General features: G+C 45.5%; 1 protein-coding gene and 1 long non-coding RNA gene across 23 annotated transcripts in view; one reads left to right on the forward strand and one right to left on the reverse strand.

The window, feature by feature from the left end:
• The window catches only part of PARD3 (par-3 family cell polarity regulator), a 629,826-nt gene that overhangs the window by 186,028 nt on the left and 420,052 nt on the right, over window positions 1-23,746 (reverse strand). For 20 of the 22 annotated variants that reach the window (XM_047755497.1, XM_047755490.1, XM_047755482.1 and 17 more), the window contains one exon: window positions 12,079-12,310. In XM_047755497.1, the coding sequence (XP_047611453.1) occupies window positions 12,079-12,310 (232 nt within the window). Of the gene's footprint in view, window positions 1-7,471; window positions 7,599-12,078; window positions 12,311-23,746 lie in introns of those variants that run through there. The other 2 variants (XM_047755502.1, XM_047755501.1) reach the window with 1 other exon arrangement.
• On the forward strand, window positions 1,349-11,038 carry LOC125113036 (uncharacterized). Its single transcript, XR_007131311.1, has 2 exons — window positions 1,349-1,680; window positions 10,775-11,038. It is a non-coding gene; the product is annotated as an uncharacterized LOC125113036 (long non-coding RNA).

Here is a 23,746-nt window from a genome sequence, read left to right on the forward strand (position 1 = left end):
TACCTCACAATCCCTAAAAACTCATACACATTCCATAAAGAAACCTTGGGGGGAAAAACTCTCCCCACTCATCACTAAAAACAAATTTTTCCAGGTCAGTGGTAACACTCAGAATTCATTCCACTGCCCAGGTGACCCTTGGGTCAGGTACGTGGCTGAACACACCCACTGCACTTGCTTCAGAGTCACAGGACACTACAGCCAGCTGGGGACACAGAGGTGGGTCTGGATATGGCGGGAGAAGGAAGGGGCTGCCTTGGGAAGTCTCCAGGGTCAGAGGCCCCTGCCCAGCCCATCCAGTAACCGCCTTTCCCGCCAGAGGCACCATCTAGGGAACACGCTGCCCCAGCCACCCGGCACAAGGCTTCTTTGGCCCCAGATCTGGAGCCCTCACCGCCCGTCTGCAAAGCAGCAGCGGAGGTTACTCTTCAACAGGATCCTTATCATTAAGTGCGGGAATCCGACTCCCTACCAGGGGGTCTACAGCTCATTTATACTCACCTCAACGTGGAGACACCTCAAACCAAGTCTATCTTAGGGCAGGCGCCTTTCCCCGGGTGTTCGTGGCACCTCTCACGTGTGCAAAGGACAGTTTCCTTTTCTTTTTTTTTTTTTGGCATTTCTTGGGTCGCTCCCACGGCATATGGAGGTTCCCAGGCTAGGGGTCGAATCGGAGCTGTAGCCGCCAGCCTATGCCAGAGGCACAGCAACGCGGGATCCGAGCCGCATCTGCGACCTACACCACAGCTCACGGCAACGCCGGATCGTTAACCCACTGAGCAAGGGCAGGGACCAAACCCGCAACCTCATGGTTCCTAGTCGGATTCGTTAACCACTGCGCCACGACAGGAACCCCGCAAAGGACAGTTTTCTACACCAGTGATCATCCACCTTTGCCACTGCCGAGCAGCAGTTGCGAGGGAGGGTCTAGCAAGACACCAAAGGGGAACCGCCACCCCGTTACAGAACCTAGCGACAGTGGCTTTACTTTCTTAAACCTGTTCCAGAATCATCGTCTGCTGAGATCCATTAAGTGAATGCTATCATTTTCTCAACTTCAAATGTTTTCAGCCATCTATTCTAAAAAAGGAGATAAAAAGGAAAGAAAAGAAACCTGAAATTCTAGAAAGCATCTTGAGGGGCTAAAATCAGTGATAAAGGCAGGAGTTTAATTAATTATTTCCCTGCAAGCAGCCGTGGGAAGCTGCCAAGGCCAGAGACGAGGATCCCAGACCCAGAGCTGGAACAGCCTGCCAGGGCGGGGCCCGGGCGCGGAGCACATCCCAGGACCAGGCAGGTGCGGGGCTGGGCGGCAGGGGTGGGGCGTGGGAGAGCCAGCCGGGCTCCAGGGAACACCAGAGGGCTGGCAAAGGACGTGGAGGCTGCGAACCTGCTCTCAGGAAAGGAAGAACGGCCTCACGATGGTTTCGATAGGAGGAAATCCATGAAACAGCAGCGGCGGAGCCAGATCGGAGGTACAAGGTGTGTCGCAAGGGAAGGGAAAAAAGAGATGTGGAACCAGGAAGCGGTCTGAGCCCTCGCAGGACCATGGGGCTGCCCTGAGAGAGGCCAGCGGGCAGGGAGCTGGCCCTTCGAAGATCACCGTCCCTGGTGTGTCTGTACCACGCACGGTAGAGACAGCTTTGCGGGTCAGCTGTGGACAAGGGGATGTGGCGGTTGGTAAGTTTTTAACAAAATTCCTGAGCCTTTAAGAATTATGTTGGGGAGAGAAAGGACCACAGACAGGCAGCAGCAGCAGCAATCAAACGGGGACAAAAGCCAGGTCCCAAAGGTACTCAGTTCCACGTCCCCAGAGCACACAGCAGCCACGGCAGGCGATGACCTCCATGGACCTCTCGGCTCCCACACAGGCCGGGGGCTGCAGAATCCACGAGAAGAGGCCGAGGAGGCCCAGGTGGCCCAGCAGAGGGTAGGACTCTGGCCCTGGAGGGGGACTGGCGTCCAGACACAGTGACTCCACCCTCACCCACTTGTGTGGCTCAGGACCTAGCTCACCTCTCCCACCTGTGTGTTCCGTTTCTTCATCCATAAAATGGGGCTAAGAGCACCCGCCTGCAGGGTAGATGGTGAGGTTAAAGGGTTACTGAGAATACCGCTCTGGGACAGCTCACCGACAGGGGATGCGGGCTTCCCTGAGGGAGGCTCTTCTCCCTGGACAGGTCATAACGACCACCCTGTCACCCCCAAATCAAAGCAGGGCCAAGAAGTAGTTTCGGATGGACAGCCCTCTGCCTTCACTGGAAGGGCAGAGACGGGAGGGAGCTTGGTACAGAAAGCAGGGATACATTCCAGGCAGTTTGTATCAGTTCCGTTCATTTCAAGGTCTCTGTTCCTTGGTGTAGACAGAGAATAAGAAGTTGTTTCTTTAGTTTCTTTCTTGTGAAGGACCGGAATTGTTACATAAATCCAAAGATCATCAGTGTGTGTGTGTGTGTGTGTGTGTGTGTGTGTGTGTGTGTGTGAGAGAGAGAGAGAGAGAGAGAAAGAGAAGATGATGTTTCCAATCTAGAAGAAAGGTAAGTTATATTGCAGACATTACAGACGTTGCAGCAGGAGAAACGAAGGAGGTGAGCTGCTCCCAGCCTGGTCCTCACTGAACAGCCAGGACCATCCCAGCCCCCTGGAGCTGGGAGGGAAAAGGGGGAAGCTCCGGAGCGCCACCTAGGGGTGAGGCTGTCTGTAAACTAAGCCCTGGGGGGCGTGGCCTCCAGAAGCGGGAGGCCAGGGACCAGGGCGTTCAGAGAATTGTGAAGAGTAAAACCAAGGTTCTACCTTCTTCAAGGGACAGAATCAACTAGAGCCTGACTTTTGAGGTGCAGGAAGACATGAATAGGGCGATGCTAACGTGCATTCCTTGTTTGCGTTGATGACCTCTCAACTGCACAACCCCTGGCCTGAAGGTCGGGGCCTGCCTGACATGAGAGATTTAACTTGGAAGTCATGTCCTCTCTTGTTTGCAAGTCTGATGTAATAGAAAATACTTAAATCAATGATGGCTACTGAGAGCAGGGAAAATGGTCACCTCCCCAGCAGGCCGAAGAACACGATGCAGCTCTAGGAGCATGAAAAGGCTTGCTCTCTGGGGACCAGCTCTTCAGTCACAGGCGACTCAGAAGTGACATCATCTCCCAAAGGCGAGAACAAGCACCAGCCCTGCCCTGGTGCGGTCACTGCTCATAAACCGCCAAAAGACAGGAAGAAATTCCTCACCTGCACTGTTGCCTCGCACTCTGGCAATTTTATTTACTCGTGTATCTGTTCATGCAACAGACCCCTTATCTGAGTCTGGGTTTTGCCAGAAGCAGATCAGGAGACAAGGGTTCAGGGCAGTGGTCTGATGGAAGTTGAAGAAACTCTGCTCGGGAGGTGGTAACGAGACAGAGGGAAGGAAAGCAGCCTGTTTCCACGGTGGGCAGGGAGGGCACAGCCTCCCATCTGCAACATGCACAGGGCCCCCGGGCTGGTAACCAGAGCCTGATGTCAGCAGGTCTGGGGTGGGGCCTGCGATGCTGCATTTCTGACAGGCTCTCGGGTCCTGCCGTGCACTCTCAGGGCTGCGGACACAGACCTACATCTGAGCGTCATCACCCTAAGGCCACGGGGCTGGGAGCACATTCATGCCGACTCTCCTGGGCCATGGGTTGAGGCTGTTCTGAGCAGACGCCATTGCAGGGCACTGCGGGCAGCCTTGCACAATGGAGCTGGGGGTGCCCTGGGGGTGGCCAGGCATGCCAGCCTATCACAGTCACTGGGCACCGATGATGCCCCAGGCAATCTGCAATATAGCAAGTTAAAGGGTTACCAGGGCCTCCCACTGTCACCTTCTTATGAAACCAAGTAAGCAGGATAGAGCATATGTTAGGGGGTGGCAGGTGCAAAAGAAAAAAGGAATGCCAAAAGGCGGGGCAGGAAGTGCCCCATAGGAGAGCGAGTTGGGGGCGCTGCTGGCCAGGCCTCTTGGAAAGGGGATGCTTGAGTTAAGATATTAAAGGTCCAAGGGTGAATTCACCTGCGATGTGAGAAAGAGGACTCCAGCAGGGGATGGACGAGGTCAAAGGTTTGAGTGGGCCTGGCAGTTGTGGGAAGAGAGGCTGGGGGGGTCGGAGTGAGGTGGGAAGAAGGAGAAAACAGGGAGGGGCGACAAGGATTTCGGCATCGACCCTGCAAGACCCGCCAAGTTGCCAGGGGTGGAGAGGAGGGCCAGGCCCTGACCTCCAGCTGTGGAGTCCAGACTATACAGTGCAGAAGTGAGGGTGGAGGAGGGGACGTGACAGGGGGGACAACTGCCTCCAACCCAGGTGGGGGTGGGGGCGCCGACAAGCACCAGGATGACAGATACGGGTCCAAAACGGATCAAATGGGCCTTTGCTTCTCTACATAACAGATTAGACGTGGGCTGTAAAGAAAAAACAGGCATCAAGGGTTAGCCCAGGCTTGTGGACCTTAACCACTGAAAAAGCCAGAGCGACCCCTCGTGAGAAAGGAAGACAGGGGCACAGTCGGGAGGAGCACGTGAGCCACGAGGGGAGCACGTCGGGGTCAGACAGCTGGTCGGCATTCAAGGGACGTGAGATGATGCAGCTCCTACAGAGCTAGAGTTCAAGGGAGCTGCCCGGGGATGGGGGTGATTAGAGTGTCATCTGCCCGCAGACCGACTTTCGAGTCCCGAGGCTCCGCTTCCTAAGAATGTAAACGTCCTGTGTCACAGAGAAGAGAAAAGAGAAGGGGCTTGAGGCCTGAGCTTTGGTCACTTGGATTTCTAGAAGCCGGGTGTGGCCAAATTTGGCAAAGGAGGCAGCCGTGGAGGGGGCAGGGCGATCACGGACAAGCGTGGGGTGACGTCCAAGCGCTGCCGCAGCCCAGGCAGAGGGCGCAATGCGCCAGGAGGATGCAGCTGGTGGTCCCGATGAGAAGGGGCACTGCGGAGCCGAGGGCATGAAGGCTTCATGGATGGCAGTGTGAGAGAGAACAGGAAAAATGGAAGCAGCAAAGCCAGATGCATCCCAGGGATTGCTCTGATGGGTAAAGGGTGGTAGTTGGAAGGGGAGGTCGGGTGACGTTTCTCTAAAGCGGGTGTGGGGCAGGGTGGATGATCTGTGGGGAAGGACCACCATCGTGGTGCAGGAGGGAGAAGAAAGAATTGTTGGAGCAATAATATCCCAGCATAAGCAAGAGAACCAGATGGTCTGGGGCTTGACCTGAGCTTAAAGCATGGGCGGCTCATTCATCCCCCCAAAAAAAAATGTTAAGTCAAAAGGTTAAGGAGACATAGCTATTTCACAATGATATGAAACCTAATCCAATTTTAGTCTTTTGTTTCTAAACCGGCTATTATTAAACATAGGTCAGAAGAAAACTCTCCAACATTCAATTATGTAAGAGGTCACTTCCCCAGTGAATTCTTTCAAAGACCGTTGGAAAGAATCAAACAATTACTTTTATATAATACTTTGTGGCTTGATAAAAATACATCTAGGAATGACATGTACTTGACCCATTATATTTAAGGTAAAAAAGATACAGAGCCTCTAATGGTAACAAATAAAAACATTCAGAAAGAATAGTTCCCATCTATGTTGTGGTAAATGTCATTAGCCAAGCTTGTCTTCCAGTGCATTTTTCTCAATAGCATGATGCTATTTATTTGCCCCGTGTGTTAGTAAGGAGTGAGTAGTCGCTAGCCTTCAATTTTCACATCAATTGCAGAAAAAAGGATTCCATTTTCCACACAGTCTGGTATTGAAATTGACTTAGCATCTCAGAACTGTCAAAAATTTCTTCTAGGAAAAGGTTGGCTTTACAGAGACTATCAAGTAGGTGTCATCTTTGACACTCTGCATTCTGTATTCAGGCCGTGGGTCTCTGGAAAAGCAGCGTTAAAGAAGCTCAGCAAAGGCCTTAGCGAGGCCCGGCCGTCACGCCTGGCGCCCCTCCACTCCCTCTGCAGTCAGTTTCTGGGCTGGAGATGTCAAAGGCTCCCCGCTTCAGCCTCTAACGAGGACGAGAAGCATCCGGGCAGAGGGTGCCCTGGGCGGCTGCAGAGCTGTGTCTGCTAACAGGTCGGTCTGGCGCTTATTTTCCGCTTTAAAAAAGGGGACCTCTGTTTCCATTCACATTAAAAGCAGCGTATCTCAAAGATGGGATTTACAAATTCAGAACTTACTCCTAGGAAACCACCCCAGAGGTGTCCTTAGACAACGGGACCTGTGCCCTGTCCAGAGGACAAACAAGGAAACAAAACGGTGCAAAATGGCTCTTTCCCAGCTCTTTCTTTCCCAGGACAAAGTACTGCTCCTGTGTTTCATTAGATGAGCATCATTTTCTACACCTGGATTTTAACTGCGTCTCCTGAATCACCAGCAGCCTTCTCTGGATGCATTTGATTTTAACCAACAAGAAACGGGTCACGTTCATCTCCGGGGCAATCAGACCCAAGGCTAAATCCACGGGCCCCGAGCACACGACACTGTTCTGAGTGCCTCCTGCCTGCAGCACAGGAGGGCTCACCTGGCTGGGGAGGGGACAGGGGAGGGGGTGCCAATGCTGCCAGGTCAGAGCAGAGGTGAACCCTTCTCACAGGCACCCACCCCCATACAGTACCATGTAGTAAACGGTTTTCCTTTTCATCCTCACATTACTCTTCCAGTGGGAGGCGATTCGACCATTTTTCGGGAACAGAGCTAATTATATAACCTCTCTGAAATACCGAGGGGACGAAGGCTTTGCTCTAACGGAAGGACAGTTTGAGACCTACCGACGTGCGCTTTCACATCTGTGTTCACAACAGCCGACAGGCAGCTCTTTCCAGAAATACTTCCATAAAAGGGTGTGTGCCCTCACTCTCTGGGGTCCCAGCAGGCCTCATGGTTACTATTTGCCAGAGTCTCTCTATTTTTTCACCCTGGAAGAGCTTGCTGCTTCAGCCGTCCCCAGCACAGGTATCTATTTTCCCAGAACCCCCCCACCCCAATTCTATCTAAACTGTGTAACCCATCAAGGAGCGAAGCTTTGCCAAAGTCCCTTCCGAACTGGGCCACCTGTCCATCAACCGATGGGTGACTATCCCAACCCACACACCTCATTGCCCCTGGACTGTTACTCCTCCACCTGCCTGGATCCCCCCCAGCCACCCTGTCGCTCAACAAAACCGAACCGGTACATGACGTACTCCCCAGAGACCCATTCCCACACCCAATGGGTGGCACTGATGAGTCCTGGATCCACCAGCAGCAAGGGCTATGGTTTTCCTCTAGGAAAAGGGGCCAAGCCAAGGGGGTGGGGGGGAGGACACCTTCTCAAGCAGTACACCCCCAAGCTTGAAATCAAGAACCAAAAGTTCCAAATGGATTGATGCGGAGATTATGGAACCATCAAAACTGCTGATGTCATTAAAAAAAAAAGAAAAAAACTGCTGATGTCGTAAAAAAAATGTGTCAACAGCCACTAAGAATTCATTAAAAGTAAATTTATTGTTTGTTTAAAAAACAAAAAACAAAACAACTGTGCAATATGTGCTTCCCAAGACATTTGGACTCTGGTTTGTTGCTCATCTCTTCTCGGGCTTCAGTTTGGCCAGGCTAAACGAGAAACACGGTACAGACACACGGTTAGTGAGCACAGGTAAGGGAGCGACCTCAAAAGCCTAAAAGGTGCAATGCAAACTACACCATCAAGCTTTCAAATCCGATCGTGTTCACTGGATTTGGAACACGATTATATTCTAAAAACGGGAAAGTGGGCAGTGTATCCGATTTCAACCAAACAAGGTTTCAAACTAAATGATCCATGTCCTCGCACAGAACTGAATAAAAACCATGCTGCAGGGATCCAGGGACTCATTTGACATGTAATTGGAGGATTCCATTTTAATGGTAACAGTGCAACAGGACTTGTGCGGTGGTGGTCCAGGGTGACAGGCTCTTGGCTGTCACCTGTCACAACAGCACGCAAAGCGCCCGAGGTGTGAGTGGGGTCACGTCCAGGAACCTTCGGTTTCAGAGGGAGATGATTCCATGACATTCGAAAGAGAATGATTCTAATGTGTCAAGCAAGGCAACATGTAATTCGCTTATTCTAGAGCTGAAGAAGGGGGAATACCTAAGCTTGAATGCGTACCCTCTGAAAGTATTATCCAAAATAAGGGATTCTATTATCTCGCGATTTCCTTTTGGAGGTGGAAACTCACGCAAAAATATGTTACTTAGCAATGATGTCGCGTTCCCTTAAAGACAGACACATTTGAAATATATACACTAGACCACTCTCCTTCCCAAGTACAGACTTGGGTTCCCTCTTTGGTGACGATTTCATAAAAGTGCAGAATTCTCAGGAATATTTTATAGTATGAACGTGAATAGCCACGCTTCTGAGAATCAGACATTTCCAAAGGCAGAATTTCAGGCCTTCCTTCTGCCCGGCGCTTTCACATGCAATGATCACATCCACAAGCCAGGGTTCCCTGTTTCACAGAGAAAACTCGGGCTTCTCGGCTCCAAAGCCAGTTTAATTAAGGCAATGGGAGCTCCTTGGGTGCAAAAGAAGATGTAGTACATACAAGAGGAAAGCCATACAAACACGAAACACTTTACGTCTGTTACTTGATTCCTTCTAGATTTAAATTTGTGATTTAAAACGTGCATTAAGGCAGCTTTCGCACTTCACATACTCCATAATTTATAAACAGAGGAGTGATTCATAGAACTCACAACACTCTTTCCTAAAGCTGTTGATCAATCATGAAATCATTTTTGTGACGACCATTCAACGCGTGAAGTAGAAAACCATGTCGCCTGTATATACCAACGAATAAAAATACCTACTTGATGTGCTGTGGTTTCCTCTGGTACAGTTTTTTAAACAGAGTACATCCATTTAGCCCTCATCAAATTTAACCAAAAATCACAGACAACTTACAGGAGCAGGACCAGAGTGCGTGTGTCTAAGGGGCAAAAAGAGGGGGACAGTGGGGAGCAGACCCTGTGAGTCTGTTTTCGAAGGAAACCATAGCATTATTCCCTCAAGTGATCGAAGAGAAAAAAGTTCATGTGCCTAAAAAGCTAGACTTGAAAATTCTAACATCCCTTACTTACCCTGAATTTTTCCTGTCAGCTGACCCAAGCAATAGAAACCAATCATAACAACACACCAACCCGCCATACACAGCCATGCTTTGCACCTCAAGCCTACCTTGGGCAGCGAAATACCATCTCCTTACCAAGGACTGTAAGAAATGATATGCACACACACGTTTTGATTAAGCTGTTTCAAAGCAACACTGCTAAGGGAATCACATCCTGTTCTCCTCCAAAGAACAAAGAGGTAGGAAGAGCCTAATTTTAAAATCTTACTATATTCCCCTCTGGTATTTAAAGAAAGAAAAAGAAAACATAAAAGAATTCACTGGAAAGTCGACTAGTCTCAAATAATTAGATCCAGTAGGCATGGAAGGGAGGAAAAAAATATTTTTAAAAACCGAACAATGCTTTAAGTCTTCGCAAAGACGGAAGACATACTACAGCGGTGTGAAGGATTAAGAACCCATAGACAAACAGAGAGCTTATGTGAGTCTGATGGAGAATTCGCAACTCATTTTCAAGGAGCAATATTCAGCAAGCTTCAACCGCTTCCCAAAAAGAAACCAGACAGAACACGGCCACACTCAGAGGAACGAGACAGGATACGGCAACCTTTTAGGATATATCTGCCCTCTCCATGTGATGGTGCGTCACTCTCCTGGGAGAAAAAGGAACGTGTTTTGTGCAATTTACACACTTCCGGGGGTCTAAGTATGCCCAACATGGCTGATTTTAAGCCTCCAGCATGGACTAGTAGCTCTGAGCTGAGACACTGGGTGTAAATAACCTCAAAAGCAGAGCCCATAATCAAATGTCATAAAACAAAGAATAAGTGATGGGTTTTGAGTATTAACCACCTTTGATTTTTGTAGAACCTATCTGATTTTTAGTGCCGGCTGGGTTTAACAACCAGTTGGCAAAATTTCTGAAAAAAACGTAATGTTTGGCTTTCCCAAGCTAACACGGGCCACCTCCAGCAACTCGATCCCAGAAAAGTGTGGGCGTTCAGGATTTTCTCAGCATTCTGAAACACTGGGAGACTCCGAGCTTATGTTTAGAAAATCCTTTCGTCCCTACACTTAAACACAGCGGGTGATTTTCAAGGATACACAGGCGTTTGAAGTTACAAATGGGTCGACTTCTTTATCACAAAGCTAGCTTTCACAACAGGTTACAGGTGTAATCCATAGAATCTGATTCAGAGAAATCATCGTGTTTTACAGAACTTTTAGCAAAACATGGGGTCCTTTTAAAATGATATAAATTTCCCCATGTTACCCACATTCTCCACTTCTCTGGCCCCCAAAAGAAAACTCTACCACAAAGCCTCTCTTATTCTGGAGTTTCAAGTTACAGAAAATAATAATAATAATGTATAATTTATAAAATAATTTATAGCGAACTAGAAGTTTGCTTATTTTTTGTTCCATGAGAAGAGCAGAGCTCTGTATCCGTCAGATAAATGTTGGCTGATGAATGAAACCTACAAGCTCTCAGCCTTTCGTAAGACTTCACTCAGGAAGGGAGGGCCCCGGAAGTGAGACTGCGCTCCAGGCCAGATGTATGCATCCCAGAGGAAGTTTCCTTCCGTTTCATAGTTTCTCACCTAAAGAAGACGGGGTGCAAGTTCCTTCCATGTTAAGTGATGGGCAACAACCTTATTTCTGTGCCTTATGCAGGCGCCCGATTACAAGCTGTCAGTCTGCATACGTGGAACGAAGAGCCGCCTGCCTAACCCAGAACCTGAAATAAAGCGGCAATTTCACCCTGACGGGTTCCTGGACACTGAATGTAATGATGAGAGACGATCTGATTGAAAATGCCTTCAGGAGGAGCAGCATATAAACAAGAAAAACTCTGATATAAAACAATGCAAATCCCAGGACTCTAAAGCAGAGAAGACGGACATGCGATTGCATTTCAATTAAAGCTGATACTGCTGATGGGCCGGCTCTGTGTTATCTGTGTCTATTGTTTACTTCTTCCATGCACTTGACTTAGCCAGACCTCCACTGGACACTTCTGGTGTATGTGGAGCCTGCAGGCCGGGCCTGAGTCCTTGATTTTGTGGGCTTGACTTATCTATAGCTTCCTGAGTTATTGAGGTCAAGCTCAGGACCGTAAATCTGGAAATTCTAGGAAAATAAAAATTCTTGTTCGCATTTTGCAATTAAAGGGGAAAAAAAAGCTAAAAGGAAGGGATTCATAACTACTTTTTGAGGAGTCAAGTGGCTGTGCCGTCTGTTTTCAATTTTAAACCATCATCTTGATGTGTTTAGAGGTTTAATTTATGGAACAATCAAGCCATCTTTATATTTAACATTAAATACCTGAATATTATAAATCACCTCAGATGAACATTTATGGGAGAGTTTCAGAGCAACTTCTGAACAACTTGTCACTTTTATTGTGTAGCAATGATTTGTAAAAAAATGATATGCTAAGTAATCCTAGAGTATAATTTAGGGGCACAAAAACAACTGTCAGGAAACAGCCAGAGACGACGTTTAATGAAATCTTTACAGACTGAAGTAATAAGTATTAAATTAATCAACACAGCTTAATTGAAGCTCTATTTGTACCATTTTTTTATGAGACTTGTTATTAATGAACCTTTATACGCTACCACTAACTTGAGCGGGATGTTGAATTTCAACAATGAACCATTGTTCACACACACAAAAGAACAAACAGTGCTGTGAGGGCCCTTTGTCTCTCTGGGCTCTGACTCTCCAGCACAGCTAAGGCTGGCCTTCCTCTCAACACTTATTTACATGGTTGGCAAGATAGCATCTTTCAGCCCCTTTATAAGGGTCTGAAATAGCGCTTGTGAAATCCTTAAGAAAGTAAAAGCACAGGAGCAAAGCCTGGCAGTTAGAGAAGAATCTCGGTTGACCTCAAAGACAACGTCCTCAAAGGCGTACCTTCCCTGACCTCGTACCCACAGGTCGGGGGCAGGCTGGCGCGGTCGGTCAGTACCTACCTAAACATGTCTCCCAAGCCCCTCAGCTTCCCCTTCTTGGCTTTCATTTTCTCCTTCTCCTTGTCTCGGTCTTTCTTCTTCTCTTTCCCCATTTTCTCCTTTCTTCGATCGGTCTTATCACCTCTCTCTTGGTTTCCATTCATCTGTCTCTCCAGAGAGTGGGAAGGCTGGTCGCTGGCTGTGGATACAGACTCTCTTCCTGATCTTGAACTTTCTTCTGTGTCTTCTTCCACTTGAAAGGAGACAAACAAACAAGTGAAAAGATAAGAAACGCAGGCAACCAAAGGAACCAAAACAAGGAGGGGCAAGTTATATGAGCGTGAACCTCCCTCCACCTCCAACAAGGTCTGCAATGGTGTTTCCCTCTCGGTACAATTAGAAAGGAAGACGGGATGCGGATGATTGCTATGCACGTGCTCCTGTGTGTGTAACAGGGAAGAACAAATCTGACGCCATGTTAGACCCGATGCTTTTGCTCCAACCTTTGTGCTCTGCTGCCTGAGCTTCGTCATGCTGGCGCTGCACTTTGTGTAAAAGAACGTTGCCTATAGCCTGAAATATACAGGATAACCCATTCATTCTCAGGGTTCTGAACTTTAAGAGTCCATTCACAGAGCGACAAAAGTTGCAGAACAGAGAATAACACTTGTCTTGCTGGAGGTGTCCAGGAATATGGCAACCTGACCTACATGGACAACGGCAAGAACAAAGGATTCCCGACACCAAGAAGTCTGACACCAAGAAGTCTGCAACAACTAACCACTCCCTTCCCTCACCTTGCCTTTCAAAAATGCTTTGCTGAAACCCTTCAAGGAGTTCGGGGTTTTTTGGGTTTTTTTAAGCACGAACTACTCATCTCCTCGCATGGCTTGCAATAAACCAAACTCCAACGTTTCAGTTTGTTTGGCCTCATTGAGTGTTGGGCACACACACGTGAGTTCAGTAACAGGTGAAGATGATGGGCCAATAGTAAGGGAGTAGCAGTAACAGTGATGGTAAACTGGCTCCCGGGTAAGACGGATTCCCTCCGGTTGACACAGGGCATGGGGAGGGGGGTGGGGGGGATCAGCAAGCACTCATCACACAGCCGACCTCCAATTCGCACAACATTTGCAAAATGAAGACAAGCAGCCCCTCCCCAAGATCTTCCTTTCCTCCTGTCAGGGCGAGGAAGGTTCACCCCGGCCCCTCATTAATTTGCTAAGTTGCACCACTCACTAGTAAGCACAGCAATGTCAGCACAGGACCCCTTTCCTCAGCCTCCCAAATATGTCCCTTTGTGCTTTGTGCATATGGAAGACTGGATCATCACAGTCTCCCTAACTTTTCCCTGTATGGTCATTATGAGGCCAACGTCATTAGCAAATGCCATTATATATTTTGATCAGAAATAATTTTGCACATCAGCCTACGCGATGGCAGGAGAACAGAGATGGATGGAACCAAAAATGCATAAATCCATAGCCTCGCATTCCTTGGAGATAAAAGCTATATTTAGTTGTAACAGGTAGACAATCCTCTGAAGCAACACTTAGTAAACAAGGGCATACCCCCCAACTTTTTGCATGTGAAAGAATGACACGTAAGGAGAGTAGGTTTCCACCCACAAAAGAACAATAGGAATTCCTATATTAAGAAGCAAGAGATGCACATATTAACAGCTATTCTCATAAATCTTTTTCCAGATTAGTCGCTTAAGGTTTTCTTCAAAATACAATAAGAATTAATGGGACTCCAGTTACTCCTTGAAACCTGAGGTCATTTTCCCCCTTGCATCAACAAGTCAAGTATGAATCAGTGTTTGTGAGCTATTTCTAACACAGAACCATATAAGATGATAAGAAATCTTTCACAAAGAATGGACCTCTAGATCAAGTTAACACATCTTCAAGGGAAATTCAGTCTCGCCTCTCCACCAGCACTGGAGTTAGCAACACACAAAATCCAGCGCATAATAAGACCAGCTAAAACAATCCAAGTGTCTTAGCATTCCGCTCTTAAACCCTCGCGGATCTGAGAACAGTGTATCAAATGATGCACCACCTTAACCAAGTACTACAATTTTTTTAAAATGCCAACTATTTAACATGATACCAGAGGAAAAAATATATATATATAAACACTTTTGTTTTCATTTGATTAAAAACATGAGCCAATATATTTCCCAACCCAGCAGGTCATGTCCTGGGTACAGCCCAAGAGTGAAAATACCACCATGTCTAAATCCGGAAGGTACTTTGGAGGTCACTTAGACCGACTTCTTCCATTGCTCAGGGAGGAAACAGAGAGGTCTGGGGCCAGCACACTCCCAATGTGGGACTCTTGCGACGATTCTATTCTGGTACAGTTGTCCCTCAGCCAGACGTTCATGCATTTCTGTGATCAATTCTGTTTGTGATTGCTCAATTCCACGCTCCATACAGCATGTATGCGGCTCATCTATCATCCAGTCACTCCACGGTCTGCCCAGAAGATCATTCCAGCAGCCAGCACTGCACCTCAGAATTGTCAGTCCTGTGTGGTCCTTCAGCACAGTGACTTGTAGCTCCTATTGATGAAATCACTCCTGAAGCTCCATCAAATGTGCAGAGACTCAAGGACTGGTTCCCATCCATAGAGATGAGCAGAGAGGCTTGCCTCCCTCTGTGCTGGGGTAGCTAACTGGGAGGCACTCTCCTCCCCCAAAGGACCTGGCAGCTTTTTAAGAAGTTGCTTCTTTTCCTCTCTGTCAATTCACATGGAAATAGGAATTGTGCTGGCTTTTAGAGGAAGCCAGTGACAACTTTCAGATGGGCACTGCTAGTGAAAATCCATAGCCTTACAAATAAACGCTGAGTTAAGGCTCTAAATTCTCTGTGGTGTATTCACAGCAGAGGAAGAATATCCTGGCCTTCAGGTCCAGGAGCTTGCTCATTCTGGGCAGCCTTTTCAAAGAAGTGCACACCAAGAGAATGTAAATATCGCTTCCGCATCTTGTCTGAACACGGCTGTGCTCTCTCTGGTTGTTAACCACTGCTTCAACATTTTGGGAAAGGGGTGTGGCCGCGACTTTGAGGTAATGGACCAAGTCATTATAAAACTCTTCTCAAAAGTTCTCGGGAGCTACAAAACCTAGGTGTGTCTATTGGCCCACTCAAGCTAGATAAATGGATGTCAGCGAACATTCTAAAAGTCCCACAGGCAAAACTCCTTTTACCTACACACCCCAAGCGCTCCTTATAAACTTGTATTATTGTACTTCTCACATGATACGATTATAGCTCTGTTTCCGATTCTCTAAGCTACTTACATGAGGACGGCTGGACAGACAGCAGCTACCCATAAATGACTGTTTAATTGGAAGAGGGCTACTGGTCCACCTGACTTGTGACTTTATTCTAACCGAGCAAACCTTTATCCAACCTCTGCATATCCCCATTCCTCTGGCTCCAGAACAATGCCTTGGCCCTTCTAATTAAGCCTGGCAACACTAGCCACACCCCAACTACAGGAATAACCCCAGGAAGGCCCATTGTTCTAGGTTAAGCTCTAATCAGCTTCTAGTAGAGTTTTAGGCTATTATTGTTAGTGCTATACGTATTGCCTTAATGGATTTTACAACCCTCTACAATGTCTGAAACTATAAACAAAAAATGAGCTCAATAAATGTAAATTACTTTGTCTTCCACAGCAACCATTATCATAAATCATGAATGGAAGTATCGGTAGCAATTCTGCTAGTTTTCTGCCTAATAGTTTTGGCAGAAGCACAAGGGGCATATGTCTGCTCTTGGCTCTGTCACAGAAAAAAGGCAGTGCCTTCACAACTAACTATATGCTGAAGTCATATCTGTTGCCAATTCCTTTCATAGTCACAATAATTTCCTGGTATATGTAATACAACTTATTTTCTAAACTGGGTGAAACAGAGAAAATTAGTATTAAATCATTTATTAACTTCACGTTTTATAACCTCATTTTATAAAATCACAAATCCTAGCTCAGTTTCCTGTCCCAAGCAAGTGGACTATCGCACAATAATACTTGCCCATTTGAGAATTCTTTATGCTTATCTTGAACATTTTGACTTAGATAATATACTATCACAGAAACTCTTCTGGGGGTGTGCTGATTTAGCTAATCCACTTGAATGCCAACTAATTAAAAATATTTAGCAATATGTGGCTTCATATGTACAAACATAAGATGTGCTTTTAGAGTATGGTATTATATATGCTTCAAAAGCTAAAAGTATTTGATAGAGAAACATAAGAATCTACATTATCCTGTCCTGATGCAGGAATACTGTGGCTTTTAAAAGCTTATGTGAATTGGTTACACATGCCTAATTATTTTTAAAATGTATGTATTCAAGGTCACTGATATGCAAGTCAGATTTCTTTTTATTTTTTTAAAACCAATCTTTGTACATTTCATACTAGCTTTATAATGAGGTACATAAAATATTTTTATTCCCTTTGACTAAGAAAACACACAAAAAAATCTATATAAGCAATTTTTCAAGAAAGAAAAGCACTGGTAATAAATTGCCAGTAAATGGCTGGATCTATTGTGTTCATAAAGTAAATTACAATGCAAGAACTAATCATAAACATACATTTAGGTAATTTACTATTTTAAATGCTATATAAATTTCACATCTTTTTTCTCTTTTAATTTTGCTTTTTACAGGTTGTTGCCTTTCCTTTGCACAAATAGAGATGATTATCTCCTTCCAAACAAATGGAAATTTCTATTTTTGACTAACACCTCCGTCTATTTTAACCTGCTCTATGTACTGAACCATCAGCCATTTTCCCACGTGATTACCTATAAAGACAGGTACTTTCAAGTTTCTTTTTTTGAAAGAGGTATAACGTGAAGCTGCTTATTTCTCTTTCATGTAGCACATTCTGCAATTAAGACATACCTAATTACCATGTTTTCCACAGATGCAAATACAGCTCAATTAAAATTCTAGCCCATGTGACAAATTCAGCGACTCCACTCTGCAAGGTATCATGTTAAGTCTGGGTCACCAAGAAGTTTGGAAAAGATTTGAGCACTTAGATGTCCATGATTATGGAGAAAACGATCTTAGGTTTCAACTGAAAATCACAGTCCTCTAGCTTCTGCCATAAATAAATACTTCTATCTGGTCATCACAGACATTTCACTGTCAAAAGTTAACCCTCAGCCACAGGATCCTTAGTCTTTTTTTCCATCGAGAAGCACTACTACTGTTGGCACTGTAATGATCTCTGCTGCTTGCTTATCCCAAATGTATTTCTCCTTTTCTTCTTCCTAATGGAACTCGGATTGTGTTCAGGAATGCAACCCAGACTCAAGGTGCAAATTCATTACTAGGTTTATTCCAAGCTATGAGTGCCTGCCCGTGCTGCTTTGTGAATTCAACATCATTAGTCCAAGAATGGCCCCCTCAACCCAAGTGGACATATCCCGTGCTTGAGAAGATGGCTCATTCCCTTGAGTTGGATGTGAACAAGAAGGTAAAAGGCCTTTGAGCCCTGCAGTTACCCTCTGGATAAGCTGACATGTGGATAATGTGGCAAAAGGGTCAGAAAGATGGGGAGCTTTGACGAGACCATTGGGCTGTGGAATCAATAAACCCTGAAGCAACCCAACTCTAGAACCACTTATGGCATGAGAGTGTAATTTCTCATGGTTTGAGCTGATCTGAGCTGGGTTTTCTATTAAATGCGGCTGAAAGCATCATAATAGGTACGTGATATACATCAAACTTTAGAGCAGCTATGGAATGCTACAGAGCTATTTATCACAAGTGTAAGACTTAGCAGTTAATGTCATTCTAGGCAGCTTTGACAATTGTACTAGAATTAAATGATTTGTTTAGACTTGTTGCTAGTGATAAATGAGTTGGTGCAAACATTCATAGAAATGCAAAATGAAAAGATAACATTACTTCCTATTCCTAGTAAACAGGTACTCTCCTCCAAGGGCATAGCTCAAAGAAGTGTCATTAAACATTTGAGTGGATGAAACAAATAGCCAATCATATGAAAAACATCCTTTACTGATTCCTGTTGATAAAGAACTACTCTAGGACTTAAAAATATCTAATAATAGCAACACAAATTCTCAAGTAATTTACAATGTGGAAGCCAGAGGATTAAATGTAATAACTGTACACAAGACTAGTCAGTCTTCAGAATCTATCGTCTTAAAATTTAAAATGAGTTAAAATGAGAGATTAGTAATTGGGAAATTTCACTAGACTGCAAAGTCCTGCATAGAATTTGAGAACTTTATATATATATATAAATATAAAATGTAAACATATTATAAGATATATAAACATGATTTTTGTTTCTTATTTTAGTTGAATATTTTGACTTTGGAAAAGGAAGAAAGATGTAGGAAATGAACAGCTAGTGATACAGATGGTGTCGAATAATAGGATCTGCTTTTCTGGACCCTGACTTTTAACATCAGAATGATGAGCTCTTGGCAATGGAAAAACGTGGCTTTTTCAGAACATTCAAAAAAACGCACACACAAAGCTGGCAAGAAACATGAAGGATTAAGAAGCTTTTATACTAAAATGTGGCGTGGGAATAATAACTGATGTTATGAAGAACAGAGAGTATGACCCTGCAAGGAGAAAAAGATATGAAGGAAACAGGTGACATTTGTCAGAGTCTTAGAGGAGGAATCTCAGCAACTGGAGGAAGGTTCAAGGAGAGAATGCCCCAAACCCTCTGTTCTAAAATTAGATTTATTTCCTTAAAAAAAAACAAAAACCAAAAAACAAATAACACCTCTCCTCTCAGTTTACCCTGGAGCGAGGAGTAGAGAGATAAAAACAATAAAACCACATTTCCAAAGAGGTGAAGACTTATTACCAAAAACCATGTTCACGTCTCCTTTACATTCTAAACTGTCTCTCATGCGTTCCTCCTAACGAGCGAAATGTTCCCGAGGACGTTGGGAGAAGGTCACCTCCACAGCCCCCCTTCCCAAGAGAACACAGCAGAACAGCGACAAGGGGGATGGGACCCTCCATTCTCTGAACCTGGCAAGTTTGCTGTCCGTGTACAACTGATTTTCACATTCAAATGATGGTCCACGATGGATACTGTTTCAGTCCGCAGGGACGATGTATAGAGGAGCTGAAGACTCTCCCTTCAGCAGACCAAAAAAATCGGGCTACACAATGACAGTGGCAGCACTCATAACCCTGTGGTTGGAACCGCCACTAAGATTCCCCCACCCCATCTTTTTAGGGCCACACCCTTGGCAAATGGAAGTTCCCAGCCTTGGGGTCGAATCGGAGCTACAGCTGCCGGCCTACACCAAAGCCACAGTAATGACAGATCCAAGCCACATCTGTGACCTACACAGCAGCTGGCGGCAACACAGGGTCCTTAACCCACCGAGCAAGATCAGGGACCTACCTCATGGATACAAGTTGGGTTTGTTTCCGCTGAGCCATGGTGGGAACTACAAGAATTTTATTTTTTATCAAGGACAGAAATGGTATCAAATGTATATGTTAACAGTATACAAAATATAATTTATGGTGTCGAGGAAAGAGTGTCTAGGCCACTGCTCTCTTCCAAGTGGAAAAACAAAAATAAATATCAACATAAAAATGTACCAATGTGATGAAATGGTGAATAGCTAGCAATGCTCTGTTTTGCTATTTATTGAAAAATCAAAAAGACTGTTCCTAAAAGCCAGTGTTCTTAACTCCCATGCGATACGATCCCTACTTGGGAGATCCACAAAAATTTCTCGATGTTAAAAAAAAAAAAAATACCTGGAGCTCCTGTCGTGGCTCAGTGGTTAATGAACCCGACGACGAACCATGAGGTTGCGGGTTCGATCCTTGGCCTTGCTCAGTGGGTTAAGGATCGAGCATTGCCATGAGCTGTGACTCAGGTCGAAGACACAGCTTGGATCTTGCATTGCTGTGGCTGAGGTGTAGGCCGGCAGCTGCAGCTCCAATTAGACCCCTAGCCTGGGAACCTCTACCTGCCACGGGTGTGGCCCTAAAAAGACACACACACAAAAAAACCACCAAAATAAAGCGAATATACTAAAAAGTCTCAGACAATCCCATATACAGAATTTCCTTGATTTACCATGGGGCTCAATGAACCCAACATAAATTGAAATTACCGTAAGTCAAAAATACATTGAACACCCCTAACCTAACATCAGAGCTCGGCCTCGCCTGCCTTAAACATGCTCAGAAAATCTACGTTAGCCTACAGTTGGGCTAAGTCATCTAACCCAATCTAATAAAACACTGGCTGTCTCATATAATTTAGTGACTACTGTACTGAAAGTGAAAATCGCAACAGTTGTCAGTGTTGGGGTTGTTTTCCCCCCGGGACTGCATGGCTGGCTGGGACCTGCGGCTTGCTGTCCCTGCCCCGTGTCTCCAGAGAGGGTCTGCCTTTCACTCGCCCAGGAGAAGGTCCAAAGGTAGATGTAGAGTTTCTACTGAATGCACATCACCTTCAAACCATCGGAAGGTTGAAAAATCGTTAAGGGGAAGCATCGCAAATCGGGGAACATCCATACATGGGGAGGGCCTTAGAAAGTCAAGGGAACACCAGGTGGCTTGGGGAAAGGTTGAGGGAGAAAGACAGTCCAATGCATTCGGGAGGGCAGGGGGCAGTCAGGGCACAGTGCGAAGAGAATTCTCAGGGCAAGTGGAAGCAGGTCTGTGGAAGCCTGAAGGGCTGTGAGGATAATGGGATCCCAGCGCTTGCTCAGGACCAAACAGGGAGATCCTAATAGCAACTTCAGATATTAGATAATGAGAATGGGGGCTAGACTGGACAGAAGGAGTGAAAGTAGGAGAGTTCATGGGGAAAAATTAAGGAAATTTGGTAATGGACGGATTACACGGCGAGATGATGATTCTAAGTTTCTGAGCCGGGAGGTACTAATGAGAAAAATCTCATCATCATCATCCATCTCTACGTGTGAGATGCTAAGCATGTAAACGCAGTTTCTGTCTTCGCTCCAGCACTGCCAAGAATCATCACTCACCGGCATCACTGCTCTGCTAGCATAGAACTGATCCTGCCGTCAACACTGCTCCTCACCGTCCACCCCCAATAACACCCCCGCTATCCCACAGCCCGAACGATCACATTCTTTTACTTGAAATTCTTCGAAGGCTCTTCGAGACCTTGAGTATGAACAAAAATAATGTAAACGAGTAGAGTTCCCACTGTGGCTCAGCAGTAATGAACCTGACTAGTATCCATGAGAATGCAGGTTTGATCCCTGGCCTTGCTCAGGGGGTGAGGGATCTGGTGTTGCCCAGAGCTGCTGTGTGGGTCACAGACATGGCTTGGATCTGGTGTTGCTGTGGCTGTGGCTGTGGCATAGACCGGCAGCTGTAGCTCTGATTCGATCCCTCCTGGGAACTTTCAATATGCCGCGGGTGTGGCCCTAAAAGAAAAAGAAAAAAAAAATGTAAACAAGGCTGGCTGTGATCTGTTCTCTGCCTACGTCTTAAATCTCCTGGCTCAGCACACTCTCACTTACAGTGCACACACAACCTTAACAGAATGATGGCAGTCCAGAGGTGCCCCCTCCCCGTCTGTGCCACACCTTCCCTGAGCAGCCCCTGAAGACCTCTCAAGCAATATTTTACTCCTCTCAACTGATACCTCTTTGGGGAAGGCTTCTCCTCACTAGCGCCCATTCCACTCAACTTCTACACACAGGCTGAGCGGGTCCCCCACACTTTTGGTGCCATGGTAACCTATGGACCACAGTGGCCCTTAACCATTAACCACCCTGCTTCTCAATGGTCCATTTATCTATCCCTGGCCCCTCAAGAACCCACAGCTGATACATCAGATTTTAGGTATCACAACTCATTAATACTTTGCAGTAGTTTTAGTGTCACGGGTTTTCCCACTTGGGAGTTTAACATCCTAGAAAACTCACAGGACTGCAAATCAGAATCACACATTTTATGATTTAGTTCCTAAGTAGGATCTTGGACAACTATTTAAATACTTTTTCATTGTCAAAAAAAAAAATGCTTAAAATGAGGATTCTATAATTCAAACACTTTTCATATTTTCAGCCTAAGTGACTTTTCGCCTAGAAAAGGAAATATGAAGAACAGATAGCTTGGGCTACTTCATACGCCCACACCCCTACTGCATTCAGAAACTTTCTAAAATTAATCAAACTCTTTTCCTTAAACTGCAAGCGATACATAGGTATGCAAATTGCCATAAACCGATAAGACAGGTTATTCTGTTTATTTATTTATTTATTTTAATCTAATGTCTGTAACCTCTGCATATGGAAGTTCCCAGGCCAGGGATTGTAGCAGAGCCACAGCTGCGGCTATGCCGGACCCTTTCACCCACCGCACCAGGCTGGGATCAAACCTGCACTTCCACAGTGAGCAGAACCACTGCTGAGGGATTCTTAACCCACTGAGCCATGGCAGGAACTCCCCAAACAGGTTATTCTTATTCCTAGCATCTTAGAACAAATATTTTTGATAGATCAACACCCAATTATCCATAGAGTAGCCAAATGGGAAATCTTGTACAAAGTTCTTTGACTTTGAAATCCGTATCCTGAATTCTTCCACGATAGATTGATGGTAATCTGATGGGGTTTCTTAAGATAAAATTCAACTTAGTTGGCATGATTCTTACACAAATAAGTAGAGATGAACAGTGGCTAGAAGTGTGGAGGATGCTGAGAGCAGAAAATCTGAGCTACCCACGCAATCTGCTACTTGAAGCTAATAGAATAAACCAACAAACATCCCTTGGAAGCACTCAGATTAGCTGATGTACTAACATAAATTCAGTTTCTTCAAAGCTCATGCTGCTAACCTAAGTTATGTATATTTTAGAGCAATGCTTTTTTTCTTATCTCGGTTAAGGGTAGTATAAGAAAGCAGGCATGCTACTCAAAAGCAATCTGTCTCTGTGTTTTCAAGGCATACAGTTCTCACATTTAAAATGGTCAACTGTAGAGCACAGGGAACTCTACTCAATATTCTATAATAACCTATATGGGAAAAGAATCTGAAAAAGAATATATACGTATTTGACTCACTCTGCCATACACCTGAAACTAACACAATACTGTAAAACAACTATATACACCAGTCAAATTTAACTTTTAAAAAGGGATACACTGGACAGATCTTAAAATAGAGAGGTACAATTAATAGGACAGTAATTGGTTTGGTTTGGTTTCAACTCTTTGACCCCCCCCCCCAAAAAAATCTGTTACTGAATTGGTAGTAAGGCTTACAATTTAGCCACTTTTAAAACGGGGGTGGGGGTGGGGGTGGAGAAAAAACTGGGACTTTATATTTTCAAAAATATAGCAAAGCCGTGTTATATCACATCCATGTTTGTGGTAGCAACAGAAACTGATTTACGATGGAGGATGGAGGGGCAGCTTGCTGCGAGCCAGGCGGGGAGGGTGATTTGCATCGAAGAGGGAGCAGATTGTGGATGCTCTGACCTGTCAAACACAGGTAGGGCCTCGGAGATAATGGGTCCCAGAATACAAAGCTCCGTCGTGATCCAGACCGACATGCACAACATGGAGAGGCCAGATGGATTAAACGAGAGACAAAAAAGCCAGCTTCTGCCATCTCTGCAGGAAGAACGTAAGCGTTACAGAAGATGACAGATAC

The sequence above is a fragment of the Phacochoerus africanus genome, chromosome 12, assembly GCF_016906955.1.
Source record: "Phacochoerus africanus isolate WHEZ1 chromosome 12, ROS_Pafr_v1, whole genome shotgun sequence".
Lineage (NCBI taxonomy): Eukaryota > Metazoa > Chordata > Mammalia > Artiodactyla > Suidae > Phacochoerus > Phacochoerus africanus.